Raw genomic sequence first — 15,653 nt, forward strand, 5'->3', positions numbered from 1 at the left:
ACCACTGCACTTCTTGTCTGTTCATAGTTTGCATTTGGTACAGTGCAGTCCTTCATGTTTGGGTCCATTTTGCAAAGGTGGGCACCATTAATTGAAAAGTTGACTTTGTTAACCGTTAATCTGTTAACCAATAAGTTAACTACAATAACCGGGAATCAGTTATTTCTATAAATATGTAATGGAAGTTATCGATAAACCGTTAATGTTAATTTTTTATTATAGAAAAAAAAACTAAAAATCAGTTTTTGCTCTAAAAACACCTAAAAACACCTTTAAAAAGTGCCGAAACTATAAAATCTGTTAACTTCAGTTGAATTGAAGTTAACGGAAGTTAACTCAAGCTGACTTGACTTAACCCTTTAGCATTTAAACCAGCCATTTCCGGCCAAAAGTATTCTACCTGTTTTATGTTCAAAATGGCCACATCTGGCCTCTCATACCTATCCTTCAATGTCGTTCTAAAAATAAACAATCACATTATTGAAATGTTGAAGGCATGAGATAATGTAGGATTAATCTGAATGCTAAAAGGTTAGAATAGACAACATTATTGATGTGTGAGAATATAATTATCATTAAGTTAGCCACGACACAGTATTATTACTAAACAAGCCACCATCTGACCATAAACATGAGAAATGAATTCTGAATAAGTAGCATTGTGTGGGGAGAGAAACAAATCAGGTTTTCTTGAGCTGAGGAGTTGCACCCTAAGCATATAGTTTTCAGTTACCAACATTCAAGGGGTTATACTTTAAACTAAAGCCTCAACCAAAAATATTATCGGGGCAGGGTTTAACCCTTTAGCATTTAAACTGGACATATCCGGCTAAAAGTATTCTGCCTGTTTTATGTTCAAACTGGCCAGATCTGGTCTCTCACACCAACCCTACAATATCATTTTGAAAATTAACAGCTACCTCATCAAAATCTCATAGCTACAAGATAATGCATGATTAATTCAAAGCAATGTGGATAAAAAAGCATTAATTTTGGCAGAATAATGCGAACACTAAAAGGTTAATGGAAGTTAATAAGTCTGATAATGATTTCCAAAGTTAACTTAAAAGTTAAATTGTTTGCTGCCAAGGTTTGCCATTTTGGTTAAAGACCTTTAGTGTCTATTTGTATGATAAAGTCCTTTAATGTGTCTTTATATCAATAAAGTCCTTTAATCTGTGATTGTGTTGCTAAAGGTATTAAATATATATTTTTTTTTTAATAAAAATATTTTTCAGTTTAATATTACTGATGCAAGTGCCTCTTCTGTATTGGAGCATCAATTAATTCAGCTGCCTCGTGTTACTGGAGTCAATTGGAACAAATTTAATACACTTCTTGATTTCTCATCTCTAGTTTACCTTTCTCATCATCTCCCCAAGGAACTCTGTGTAAAATGGACCCTCTTATTCAGTAGTCGACTCCATGGTAACAGTTTTTCACAATTAATCTCATATATTCTAAATAAAGGGCCCACTGTCTTAATTATTCAAGACAAAGACAAGCATTGTTTCGGTGGAATAACCAACTGTAGCTGGCAACTGAGACCCAAATTTTATGGTGAGTACAACTATTTTTAACCAATTATTTTCTTCACTTATAATAATAATTTTATTATTATTATTAATGATAATATTAATAATTTTGGAAGAAAGCTAGCAATTTTGAGGGGAGGGGCAAGTCAGTTACGTTGGCCTCAAGTACTTGATTGTTAGTTTGTTATTGATCCTTAAAGGATAAAAGACAACTTCCGCCATATTCCAGGGAGAAAAACTAGAAGTAGTTGATAGCTTCCGGTACCTAGGTGATCAAGTCAGTAGCAGGAGTGGATGCTCTGAAAGTGTAGCTGCGAGAATCAGAATAGCCTGGGCAAAGTTCAGAGAGCTCCTACCTCTGCTGGTGACAAAGAGCCTCTCGCTCAGAGTGAAAGGTAGATTGTATGATGCATGTGTACGAACAGCCATGCTACATGGCAGTGAAACATGGGCCGTGACTGCTGAGGACATGCGTAAGCTTGCAAGGAATGAAGCCAGTATGCTCTGATGGATGTGTAATGTCAGTGTGCATACTCAACAGAGTGTTAGTACCTTGAGAGAAAAGTTGAACCTAAGAAGCATCAGATGTGGTGTGCAAGAGAGACGACTGCGCTGGTATGTTCATGTGGCGAGAATGGATGAAGATAGTTGTGTGAAAAAGTGCTACACCTTAGCGATTGAGGGAACCTGTGGAAGAGGTAGACCCAGGAAGACCTGGGATCAGGTGGTGAAGTACGACCTTCGAACATTAGGCCTCACCAATGCAATGACTAGTGACCGAGACCTTTGGAAATATGCAGTGCATGAGAAGACCCAGCAATCCGAGTGAGACCATTCAAGCGAGGTCGTTGCCAGTGCTACTGGACTGGCTCCCATGCCAGTGTCACATAAAAAGCACCATTTGAGCACTGCCGTTGCCAGTACCACCTGACTGGCCCTCGTGCCAAAGGCACGTAAAAGCACCCACTAAACTCTTGGAGTGGTTGGCGTTAGGAAGGGCATCCAGCTGTAGAAACTCTGCCAGATCAGATTGGAGTCTGGGGCAGCCATCTGGCTCACCAGTCCTCAGTCAAATCATCTAACCCATGCCAGCATGGAAAGTGGATGTTAGATCATGATAATGTGGTCTTGGTGGCATTTGAACTCAGAATGTAAGGAACTGAAAGAAATGCCACTAAGATTTCGTCTGATACATTAATAATTCTGTTAGCTCCCTGATTTGCTTGCTTTGCTGACTCTTGCTGCTGCTGCTACTACTATTGCTACTAATGATAATATTAATCCTTTCTACTGTAGGCACAAGACCTGAAATTTTGTGGGGTGGAGGATAGTCAATCATATTAATTCCAATATGTAACTGGTACTTATTTCGTTGACCCCTGAAGGATGAAAGGCAAAGTCGACTTCAGCAGAATTTGAACTGAGAATGTAAGGATGGACAAAATGCCACTAATCAGGTTGCCTGGCATGTTAACGATTCTGCCAGCTCACTGCCTTAATAATAATAATAATAACAATAATAATAATGATGATAATGACGATGAATAGCTCTGGGTTTGACTTGAAGCTGCATCCAAGGGTGGAGCTCTGGTTGAGTAGTTCCAGGGTTTGAAGAAGGTGGAACTGCCTCTTAACCACTATTGTTCCCAGGTCTATTCTGACCCTGAGTAGTAGCACCTGTGAGGGTCCCAGCTATGAGTTAACTAGCCTAGGCTTTGTGTGCAAGAGACTCTCTCTGATCTTGAACGATAATCCTCCTAGGAGATGGAAACTCCAGAATCAACTCAGGTTTGCAGGAGTCCTTTATCCTCGGGTGGAGATTCTCTTAGTGATGGTGTCATGATTGCGTGAAATTCTTCGTAGCACATAAAAACTATATTGTGTCTATTGAATAATATTTACTGCTCACCAGATGGAGTAGTTTCTTTGTTGATCTTACCATCCTGGAACATCACATTATGGAGTGGTTGTGTGGTCAGTAGCCTGTGCTTATTTCTGCGTAGCAGCCATACTGAAAGAAACAGTATGGAAGACGCGTGTGAGAGGCATAGTGACGGGTCCTTTTGTATCCGGCCAGGGGTTGGTTAACTATTTTAGTTACCACCTCAGTAGTAAGATCAGGCTGGAGAAGAGGTACCTGTCACGAGATAGATTCATGAAAAGATGGAAGCAATTGGCACCAGGTAAGTGGAGTCCAAAAAAAAAGGAAAAGGAAAGAGAAAGCAAGGGTTCTACCCTGGTGATCGGATGCCTTTCCTTCAGAGAAGTCATTGCAAATCGCAATGAGTAACATGTTATCATGTAATTGGTAATTAATAATTTGTAATTTGTAATTTGTAAATAGTACTTTGTAATTTTTAAATTTATCATCATAAATTTTTAAACGTTATAGCAGCTACTACACCTTTTTATGTTTGTCTGTCCTTGTTTGTCCCCTCTTTGTAATGCCTTCATGGCAAATTTTATGAAATAAAGTAGCCTGTGCTTACCAACCACATGGTTATGGGTTCAGTCCCACTGCGTGGCATCTTGGGCAAGTGTCTTCTACTATAGCCTTGGGTCAACCAAAGCCTTGTGAGTGGATTTGGTAGATGGAAACTGAAAGAAGCCCATTATATATATACTAGCAGTATTGCCCGGCGTTGCTCGGGTTTGTAAGGGAAATAACTATAAAGCATTTTTAGAGAGTTATAGCCAAAAAATAGCAAAAAAATGCATTAAAAATGGAAAAAAATGATGGTAAATTTTTTTTAAATCGTTGACTCATCGTAGACATTTTTAGAGAGTTACTTTCCTTTATAAAATAGCAGAAAAAATGCATTAAAATGGAAAAAAATGATGGTAAATTATTTTTAAAATCGTAGACTCATCGTAGATGCGCGCTAATACCCAGAAGGGCTCGATATGAATCACGACTATAAGATACCCGGTTTCGGTTAAACTGCACCGCAAAATGTGGGAGTAGTTAGGAATCTAAATCGTAGGAGACAGACACACAACCTTACTTTTATATATAAAGATATATATGTGTGTGTGTGTGCATGTATATGTTTGTCTGTCTGTGTTTGTCCCCCAACATTGCTTGACAACTGATGCTGGTGTGTTTATGTCCCTCTAAAGTAGCGGTTCGGCAAAAGAGACCAATAGAATAAGTACTAGACTTACAAAGAATAAGTCCTGGCATTGATTTGCTTAACCTAAGGTGGTTCTCCAGCATGGCCACAGTCAAATGACCGAAACAAATAAAAGAAAAAGACTATATATATATATATTTGATGGGTTTTACTTCAGTGTATGTCTACCACAGCCACTCACAGAGTTTTGATTGTCCCAGGGCCATAGTAAAAGATACCCAAAGTGTCACAAGGTGAGACTGAACCGAAGACCATATGCTTGGATGCAAGCCTCTTAACCACAGTCATACCTGTGCCTTTACATTATATTTCATTTGAAATATATTCAAATATTTTATTAATTAAAACAATAATCAAATTATGTAAAATATAATTGGTCTCATGTTGTAATAATTACAAGAATAATGTTGTTTCTTCAAAGCCTTTACATAAGGAACTAAAGTCAATTCTGTATTTCATGGCAATCAGAAATGTTGGTTTTTTTGATAAATTTTGAATGAAAACCCTGGAAAATAATGATTAATATTGGTCTCTGAATATCTTAGTATGGAGACTATCTCAGGAGAAATTTAAGACTGGCCGTCTTGAGAACTTCTGTATGATGATGATCTTGCTCTTATAACAGAATATCAAACACTAAGATGAGAAATACCAGCCATGGAAGCAGAATTGAATATCAAGATTTTAAAGTAAATCTATCAAAAAGGAAAATAATTCTATAGTATTTTTGGAGAGTCATAATATCAAAAAGAAACACACTCACTGGTTCTATTTTAGTTCTTTTATTATTATTAGCCAACTTGTTAACCAGTGGTGAAGGCATATCATTGATGACATTGCAAATGATGATGAAAGAATCCTGATGAACCTAGCTGATTGATTGATTGATTGATTGACTGAGTGATCAATCAACCAATCAACTAGTTAAATGGTCAATTAGTTGACTCATAATAACAAAAGTGTAATATAACCAGTGTGTGTGTGAAAGAGCATGTGTTTATTTTTGATTTAATGACCCACCCATGATATAACAAAATTTATTCCAACATATGATTTCATATCAAGAATCTTGGAAACCAAATACAAAAAAGGAAAATTCTTGTAAAACCATAAAAAGACATCTTGATCTTCTCGGAAGAAGGGAGAAAAATAAGCTGGAATTTCATATGGTTGACTTTTATGTAAATTATTGATGCACAAGAGAGGCAGTAGGATCAGAGCAAGTCGACAGAGAAGAAAAATTTGATAGGTGGTTGATACCCAGAATCAATGAGCAATAAAGGTATCCATACAGTTCTATATTTAAGAGATGAGGAATTATGTACATTATTTACATTTGGATATTTGTCCTCATCTTGTTTGTTGTTAACACAATGTTTTGGCTGATATACCCTCCAGCCTTCATCAGGTGTCTTGGGGAAATTTCGAACCTGGGTTCTCATTCCTAAGGTATTTTTCGATGTTATTATTATTATCATTATTATTATTATTATTATTATTATTATTCAGGCCACTGCTTGGAATTGAACTTGGAATCTTGGTTAGTAGCCTGTGCTCTTAACCACTATACCATATGCCCACAGGCATATGGCGTAGTGGTTTGATTCCAAGCAGTGACCTGAATAATAATAATAATAATAATAATAATAATAACATTGAAAGTTACCTTAGGAATGAGAACCCAGGTTCGAAATTTCCCCCAAGACACCTGATGAAGGCTGGAGTGTACATCAGCCGAAACGTGTTAACAGCAAACAAGATGAGGACAAATATCCGTCAAATGTAAATGTAGGGTATCCATGGAAGAAATACCTTTGATCACAAGGTCTGCTTAACCAGGAATGGTCAGTCTGGTAATTATCCCAAAGCATAGGAGGGGTAGATTAATGTAAAAGTCACTATGATGAAATATTTTAAAATTCAGATTTGAGATGTTAAAATCTTGGTGAAATCTCGTTGATTTACTGATTTCTTCTAATTGTGTTCATTTTTCAGGTTCCCATGATTGCCGTTTATTCTCTCTCAGACCAAATCTTGGTGTGTATTTACCTTCGGGTTATAATGACCACTTCATGTACATGAACCAAGGACAACAAACCATTCCAAATGGAATAGTAAGTTCATTCATTTTACCTGTTCAGATCATCAGCATTTACAATTTATTCCATCATTATCATCATCCTAGATTGGCTTTCCACGCTGGTTTGGATTGGACAGGTGGTTATAATCCAGATCAAAAATCAATGGAAATTGTAGTTGTGATACCTGTGCCGGTGGCACGTAAAAAGATCCATCCGAACATGGCCGTTGCCAGCGCCACCTCGACTGGCCTGCATGCCGGTGGCACATAAAAAGCACCAACTGATCGTGGCTGTTGCCAGCCTCACCTGGCACCTGTGCCGGTGGCATGTAAAAAAGCACCCACTACACTCACGGAGTGGTTGGCGTTAGGAAGGGCATCCAGCTGTAGAAACACTGCCAGATCGGACTGGTGCCTGGTGCAGCCTCCTGGCTTCCCAGACCCCAGTCAAACCGTCCAACCCATGCTAGCACGGAAAACAGACGTTAAACGATGATGATGAATTCTTATTCAAGGTTACTACTTTGTCAGATGAATCTGGAGGACCATATTTTATTCATACAAACTATTTTCCATGTGGTTTCCATGGCTGGATGGTTTTCCTATCACCAACCTTTTTTTTAGAGTGTATTCGGTGCTTTTTATCATGGCACCAGCAATGGGGAGAATACCATGTCTTTGTCAAGACAAGATTAAAGGTTCCTCTCATCCCTCCGCTGCCATCATATATCAACTAACCCTTTTACAAAGTCTACTGGGTGTGTTTTATCATGACACTAGCATTAATGGGGTGGCCGGGTACTCTACGAGAGAAAGGAGACGTTATTGCTTTGTTGTCTCTGTTTAGTGTTTAACAGGGCAGGTAGAAGAGAATGTGATTGTTGATGATGAGTTAAGGTGAGAGGGGGGCAAGAGTATAGCTGGGGGTGGGGAACAGTGACAGAATGAAGAGGGAGAGAGACAGAGATGTTTGCTGCAACAAGAGAGAGTAATGGAAAGGGTTGTTGTCAATAATGAGCAGTCTGTGTAATGGTTAGTAGTTCAGGTGAGCTGGCAGAATCGTTAGCATGCTGGGTGAAATGCTAAGCGGTATTTCGTCTGCCATTACGTTCTGAGTTCAAATTCCATTGAGGTCGACTTTGCCTTTCATCCTTTCAGGGTTGATTAAATAAGTACCAGATACGCACTGGGGTCGATATAATCGACTTAATCCGTTTGTCTGTCCTTGTTTGTCCCTTCTGTGTTTAGCCCCTTGTGGGTAGTAAAGAAATAGGTTTGCAGTTCAGTAGGATAACATTGCCTTGTTAGAGAGAGTGATGGTTAGTCATGGAAAAGGATGATGCAAGAAATTGAAGGGCAAGGCAGGTAAGTGATGGTGGTGGTAAGGGGTGTTCCAGATACGCAAAATTTTGGATGGAATTTCTTGTTACTGAAAGAGAAAGGATGGGTTGGGAAATAAGGATGGCAATGGGGATGGGGGTTGAGGGTAAGTGGTAGAGAGATGAAAAAGTACTGAACAAGCAGGAAGGGAGTGATGTGGTTTCTGGTTCAATCTCACTCTGCATCACATTGCCCTCCACCTTCCTTACTTCCTACTCTTGTATTAAATACCTTTGCTTTTTCCTCACTAGATTTCTCTTTCTCTTTCCACTCCCCCTGCTTTCTACCAGTCTTGTAATTACATTTATATCGATGGCACATTAAACACACCATTCGAGCATGATAGTTACCTGCATCGCCTTACTAGCACTTGTGCTGGGGTCATGTGAAACATTCGGGCGAGTTCGTCGCCAGTGCCGCTGGACTGGCTCCTGTGCAGGTGGCACATAAAAAGCACCATTTGGGCATGGCCGTTGCCAGTACCACCAAACTGGCCCTCGTGCTGGTGGCACGTAAAAGCACCCACTACACTCTCAGAGTGATTGGCGTTAGGAAGGGCATCCAGCTGTAGAAACTCTGCCAGATCAGATTGGAGTCTGGTTCACCAGACCTCAGTCAAATCGTCCAATCCATGCTAGCATGGAAAGCGGACGTTAAATGATGATGATGATGATGATGATCTCTTCCTTGTTGTGTCATCTTTTCATAGAACCTCATTATGCTGTCCCAAACAGATTCTCTTTTCATTACTCACCTCACACCTCTTGCTATGTCACTTGTCTGCTTTATCTCTACCCCTCCTCACTTGCCTGCTCTCACCCTCAAATACCCTCACATATATACTGCAACACTTACCCCAAGCATCACATATTTCTCTCCATCATTTACTCCAGTCACCCCATCTTGCTCGCTCACCACCCAGCCCAAGCCAATATATCACCTCACCTATTCTCACCACATCCAAAGTCCCTTGAGAACACATTTCTACCATCATCTCTCTCACTACCACCCCTTTTATCTTACTCTCCAACTCTCTCTCTCTCTCTCTCTCTCCCCTTTGTTTTCCAACTGCGGTGTCCATGTTTCTACTCTACAGCAAGACACCCATGTCTGTCCCCTCTATATCTTAAATCTCTCAACTGGCACAAAGCCACACCCCCTCAATACTATTCACCCCTCCCAGTTGAGGGATTTTTGTCTTACAAGCCACTTAGTGACCCTGTCGGTGCTGGTGCCAGGTAAAAAGCACCAAGTACACTCTGTGAAGGGGTTGGCATTAGGAAGGGCATCCAACTGTAGAAACCCAGCCAAAACAGACTGTGGTGTGGCTCCTGGCCTTGCCAGCTCCTGTCAAACCATCCAACCCATGCCAGCATTGAAAACAGATGTTAAATGGAGATGATGATTTTATCCCTAAATAGGGTGGCTCTGTGTCCCTTCAACCCTTTTATTCTTCTGGTTTCAGTAAATTGTTTCTGTTTTATTTCAGGGAATGGGTGGACAGTTGCATTATTTTGGTTTATGGATTGATGAAAGCTTCGACACTGGCCACAGTAAAGCCATTCCAAAGTGTACCACCTACAACAGTCCGCAGTTATCTGGACAGACAGAGTTCCACGTTGACGCTATTGAAGTATGGAGCATTCAGTCTTTGGTTCCAGAAGCGTCGCAGGTATAAAAAGAAATTAGAAAATACACCTCAATTCTAATGATTATATTGGCCAAGTAATTAGGCTATATTAATTATAGTGACCAAGTATATGTTATTTATGGTGACCAAGTATATATTAATTATGGTGACCAAGTATATATTAATTATAGTGACCAAGACTATATTAATTATAGTAACCAAGTATATATTAATTATAGTGACCAAGTATATATTAATTATAGTAACCAAGTATGTATTAATTATGGTGACCAAGTATATATTAATTATGGTGATCAAGTATATATTAATTATAGTGACCAAGACTATATTAATTATCGTGACCAAGTATATATTAATTATGGTGACCAAGTATATATTAATTATAGTGACCAAGACTATATTAATTATCGTGACCAAGTATATATTAATTATAGTGACCAAGTATATATTAATTATAGTAACCAAGTATGTATTAATTATGGTGACCAAGTATATATTAATTATAGTGACCAAGACTATATTAATTATCGTGACCAAGTATATATTAATTATAGTGACTAAGTATATATTAATTATAGTGACCAAGTATATATTAATTATGGTGACCAAGTATATATTAATTATGGCGACCTAGTATATATTAATTATAGTGACCAAGACTATATTAATTATAGTGACCAAGTATATATTAATTATAGTGACCAAGTATATATTAATTATGGCGACCAAGTATGTATTAATTATGGTGACCAAGTATATATTAATTATGGTGACCAAGACTATATTAATTATAGTGACCAAGACTATATTAATTATAGTGACCAAGACTATATTAATTATAGTGACCAAGTATGTGTGCATGTCATGTATGTATATGCATATGTGTGTATGTTTAATATAGTTATTTTTGAATCTGTTTCAGGGAGGAGGCAGCATTCTTGATGCGAATGCTGATGCCAAAGCACTTTTGGATATGATTGGCAAGGAGCGACATAGTGAAGGATTCCGCAATCCAGATAATGAATCATTGTGACATAACTTCTTATTATCATTGTTTTTATTATTATTATTATTATTATAAGTAAACCTTTGACATTTCCACAATAGAAGAAGACAATCTTCATTTTATGGTCCAATACAAACAGTTTTATTTTCTCTGCTTCAACTGTAATAATAATAGTAATAATATCTAAATGAAAACTACCTGTGTACATAATTAGTAACTGTATTAATTACAGGTATTAACTATCTTTGTTACCATCTTCTGGATGTAGCTTCTTAAAGCAATTTTTGGCTGCTTCTGCAAAATTTATTGCAACAATAATGTATTATTTGTTCTTCTGTCTTGAAATGAAGCAATACCTTTTTTCTTCCAAGTGCCGTAATTTATTTAATTACTATTAAATTATTATTTAAAATAAATCTCATAACTGAGATGAAAATTTAATAAATAAAAAAAAATGATTGAAAAATATCTTGAAATAATGATAATTAATAATTTAATTTTATCATTAATTTGTTTATCAAATAGAAAACATTATTTTAATAATTAAATTTATGAAAAATAAAAAACATGCATTGAAGACTTTAATTCTTATTGCCCCTCCCCCACCTCCATCCTTTGTCGTGCTCCCTGTACACTAGTTATTTAATCCTGTTTTTGGTTTGTTGCCTCCCCTCTTAGTTTTCTATAAAGTCTCAGTATTTATTGTGAGACTGCAACAAAATCATCTTAAATTATTGCCCAGATACCTTTTAAAGGGGTTTTCAATGATGTTTATCTAAATTCTGTGAAACTTATTTATTACTACTCAATATTTACTTGGCATATCATATTTAATTAAACCCAACTAAAATGAATTTTGTCCCCAAAATATCAGGATATTTGTTATAGAGAATATCTTGCTTTTATGTTAGTATTTATAATGAGCTTATAATCTCCCACCATCGTATTATAATCTCCCACCAACATATTAAAATGTCCCACCTATGTATCAAAATGTCCCACCAACGTATTATAATGTCCCACCAACGTATTATAATGTCCCACCAACGTATTAAAATGTCCCAACAACATATTATAATGTCCCACTAATATATTATAATGTCCCAACAACATATAATGTCCCACCGACATATTATAATGTCCCAGCAACGTATTATAATGTCCCAGCAACATATCAAAAAAGCTATTATATTTAAAATTTACTTTGCTGTAGATTCTCTGTGAAATATTAAAATAAGTTACTATTATTCTTTACCATTTCTTCTTGGATTCCTCTCCCCTCTGTCAGAAATTCCATTAATGTCTGGGAAACTATTAGTTTGAGTCTTGTGTATTCTGAGGTTTCAGCTGCCATTCTCCTCCCCACTGTTCTGTGAATTCTTCCCCATCTGTGTATTATTCATCCATTTCTACAGTCTGTCTGCTGGTTTCACTCACAATTATCTGTCATTCCAACATGTTGCTAATGGAAAATAGCAACATGTTTACACATTCTTGAAGTTTTCAATAAACCTTCATCATCAATCATCCTTAATCCTACTCTGTATCTCAATGACTTAAGAATCATCAGTCATCTTTAATCCCATTCTGCATTTCAATAACTTAAATTTTTGATTGATCAAAACAGTTCAGACACACTCTCTCAGGCTTAATTTCACATCAACATACTACTACTACTACTACTACTACCACCACCACCACCACCACCACCACCACCAATAATAATAATAATAATAATAATAATGGAAGATAGACGTTAAATGACGACGACAAATGAAATGATAATAATAACTGACAATTGTGCAGTGTTCATAGATTATAAATGTACATAAAAATGTTAATTATATAATTATGTCAATTAAAAGCTATCAGAGTTAATTATAGAATATTATTTCTTAGACTTTCAAGTTCCATATTTAACGAGGTGTTTAGTTTCTCCTAATTCCAAAGAAATCCAGAAATATCAATCAATGAATTTTTGTTAATTTATTTAAAAATTTTACCGTAATAATCTATTAATGGCTCATTAGCAACAGTTGCTAATCTACCTTTGGCAAATGCATTGTTAGCAACATACAAATTGTTTTTGTTGCTTTGAAAGAATTGTTTTTTTTAAAAATTTATTTTCATTTTTGTTGTTGGTTTTACTGTCAGTGGTCACTTTTTAGCTAAGTTACAGTTACTGCTAATAATAATAATAATAGTAATTATATACTTAACTCAATAGTTAATATCACAGTCTCAACCAGATTTTTGTATGCATGTTATACATCGCTGGTCACAATGCACTTTACATTGTTTTAGCTTTCAAACGACATCACCCTGCTAGCTAGGCAAACAGACCAACATTTCCCCCCATCCCGATCCAAAGGCTAACCCATCAAAGGGTTACCCATTTACGGCTTAGATGGACTGGATTAATAGGAAATGAAGTGTTTTGCTCAAGAACACAATGCATTGCCTGGTCTGGGAATTGAACCCATAATCTAATGATTGTAAGTGCAACACCTTAACCACTAGGCTACACTAATAATGCTTAATATAGTTAATTCTAATAATGTTTTATATAATTAACTTAGTATTATCAATTATACTAATATGCTTAATGTAACCAAAGTAATTATCTAGTTAATGATATTTTATATAATTAATATTAATAATGACTAACTTGATAATTATACTTTATACACTTAATACTAATGTTGGTTTCAGATCTTTGGCACAAGGCCAACAATTTCGGGGTGGGGGAAAGGGTTAAGTTGATTACATCAACCCCAGCACTCAACTGGTACTTAATTTCTTGATCCCAAAAGGATGAAAAGCAGGGTTGACCTTTGGAATTTGCATTCAGAATGTGAACATCGATGAAATGGTGCTGAGAGTTTGGCCCTGCGTGGGAGTGATTCTGCTAGCTCAGTGTTTTAGTTAACCTAATATTAATGAGTTTCTATGTTTAAATTAACATTAATATTGCAGTTTAATTAACTCTAATTAATATCGTTGACTGGCATGCTGGGCAAAGTGCTTTGTGATATTTTGTTCACCTTTGAGATCAAATTCTGTTATGGTTGATTTCATCCTTTTGGGGTCAGTAAAGTGAATATCAATTGAGTATTAGGGTCGATGTAATTGACTTACCTCCTCCCACAAAGTTGTTGGCCCCTGTGCCGAAATTTGAAACAATTTAACTGGTTCGTTGGAATGTCTGACAAAATGTCGTTTAGTTTCTCTTGTGATTTTTTTTATATTGTTACTTCAAACCCTGCTGAGCTTAACTTTTATCATCCTCTTCTCTGGGTCAGTAAAATAAAGGGCCAGTCAAATTCCGGGGTCAGTGCTATTGATTGAACTCCCCCACCCTCACCCCCAAATTGCTGACCTTGTGCCTTGTTAGCTGTCAGAATTGCTTGCAGCATTTGTTCCAACTCTTTACATTTGGAGTTCAAATCCTGCTGTGGGCAACTTGTCCTTTCATCCCTCTGGGGTTTGATTTCAATAAAGTATCAGTCTTGGGATGGGGAGGGGTGTGCTGAGGGTATTGATTGACCTTCTCTCTTCAAAATTGTTGATCTTCTTTCTTAAATTAGAAACCAAGGCAGTGAACTGGTAGAATCGGATAAAAATACCTTCCATTATTTCTTTTCACTCTTTTACCTTCTCAATTCAAATCCCTCCGAGATCAACTATGTCTTTCATCTTAAAATAAAATACCTGTCATGTTCTGGGGTTGATGTAACTGACTAACCTCATTCCATAAGCATTGCTGGCCTTGAGCCAAAAATTTGAAGCAATTATAATCATTGAGGTCAACCTTGCCTTTCATTGTTTGAGGGTTGTTGAAATAAGTACTAGTTGAATATTGGGGGTCAATGTAATTGACAAGCCTCTTCTCCGAAACTTTCAGGCCTTGTGCCTAGAGTAGAAAGGATTTTATTTTTTTTATTAGAAGTAGTAGTAACAACAAATATTGCTCTTTCTTAAATCCGTTAATTACCACCTTTCTATTAACTGACTTTCATTTCCAGTGCCTTTTGTAGCAATCCCCTCTGCCTCTCCTACACATTATGTCCACCTGTCCCCTAAGCAGCTGTTCTATATATGTGAGACAATATCTGTCCATTTTACATAATCTTGCTTCACTGCAATGTCAGTGTTTTGTTTGTGAGGTTGTTAACCAAAATCACAGCTGTTGCTTCAGGCTGTCTCAGTTATCTCCCCTGCTACTGTCTCCACTAGGTGGTGCTTCCTCTTTTGTGCTTCATCGGGCAGCTTATATGTGATTTAGTTGCATTCATTGAACTGTGTCTCTCTCTTGTTTTTTACCTGATTTTTCCCTCTCTCCACTCTGGCTTTCTCTACTAAATCTACTCTGAACTTCACATTTATTTGTAACTTCATTTATTTATCACAAATTTTAAAATTTCATTTTTAAACTTTGGAATTCATCTTTTGAGATATAAACTTTAGAATTGATTTATTGAGATTTAAACTGAAGATTTGTACAGTTTGTTTGATTGGTTTCCTTTATTTGTTGTTGTTGTTTTAAACATTACTATAAGACTTTGTTATTGCTATTATTAATAATAAGTGAGCTGGTAGAATTGTTAGCAGTCCCAGCAAAAAGTATTGGGGTTGATGTAGCCAACTTGATCCTTCCCTTTGAAATTGCTGGCCTGCAAAATTGTGCAGAATTATTGGTGCAGCAGACAAATATGCTGAGTGGCATTTCATTTGGCTCTTAACATGCTGAGTTCAAATCCTGCTCTGGTTAACTTTGTCTTTCATCCTATCTGAGAAGGTAAAATATAGAACCAAATTCCAGGCTTTGTGCCCATATTACAAACTATTATTATTGGTTTCAAGACCA

General features: G+C 36.8%; 1 protein-coding gene across 1 annotated transcript in view; it reads left to right on the top strand.

Annotated features, from left to right (window-relative positions):
• The window catches only part of LOC115219061 (MTOR-associated protein MEAK7), a 31,718-nt gene extending 19,243 nt beyond the window's left edge, over window positions 1-12,475 (top strand). Inside the window, exons 5-8 of the mRNA XM_029789119.2 lie at window positions 1,239-1,560; window positions 6,665-6,783; window positions 9,619-9,801; window positions 10,703-12,475. Coding sequence (XP_029644979.1) covers window positions 1,239-1,560; window positions 6,665-6,783; window positions 9,619-9,801; window positions 10,703-10,813 — 735 coding nt within the window. The 3' untranslated portion in view covers window positions 10,814-12,475. The remainder of the gene's footprint in view (window positions 1-1,238; window positions 1,561-6,664; window positions 6,784-9,618; window positions 9,802-10,702) is intronic.
• The last annotated feature ends 3,178 nt before the right edge of the window (window positions 12,476-15,653 follow it).

Source organism: Octopus sinensis, linkage group LG1, assembly GCF_006345805.1.
Source record: "Octopus sinensis linkage group LG1, ASM634580v1, whole genome shotgun sequence".
Classification (NCBI taxonomy): domain Eukaryota; kingdom Metazoa; phylum Mollusca; class Cephalopoda; order Octopoda; family Octopodidae; genus Octopus; species Octopus sinensis.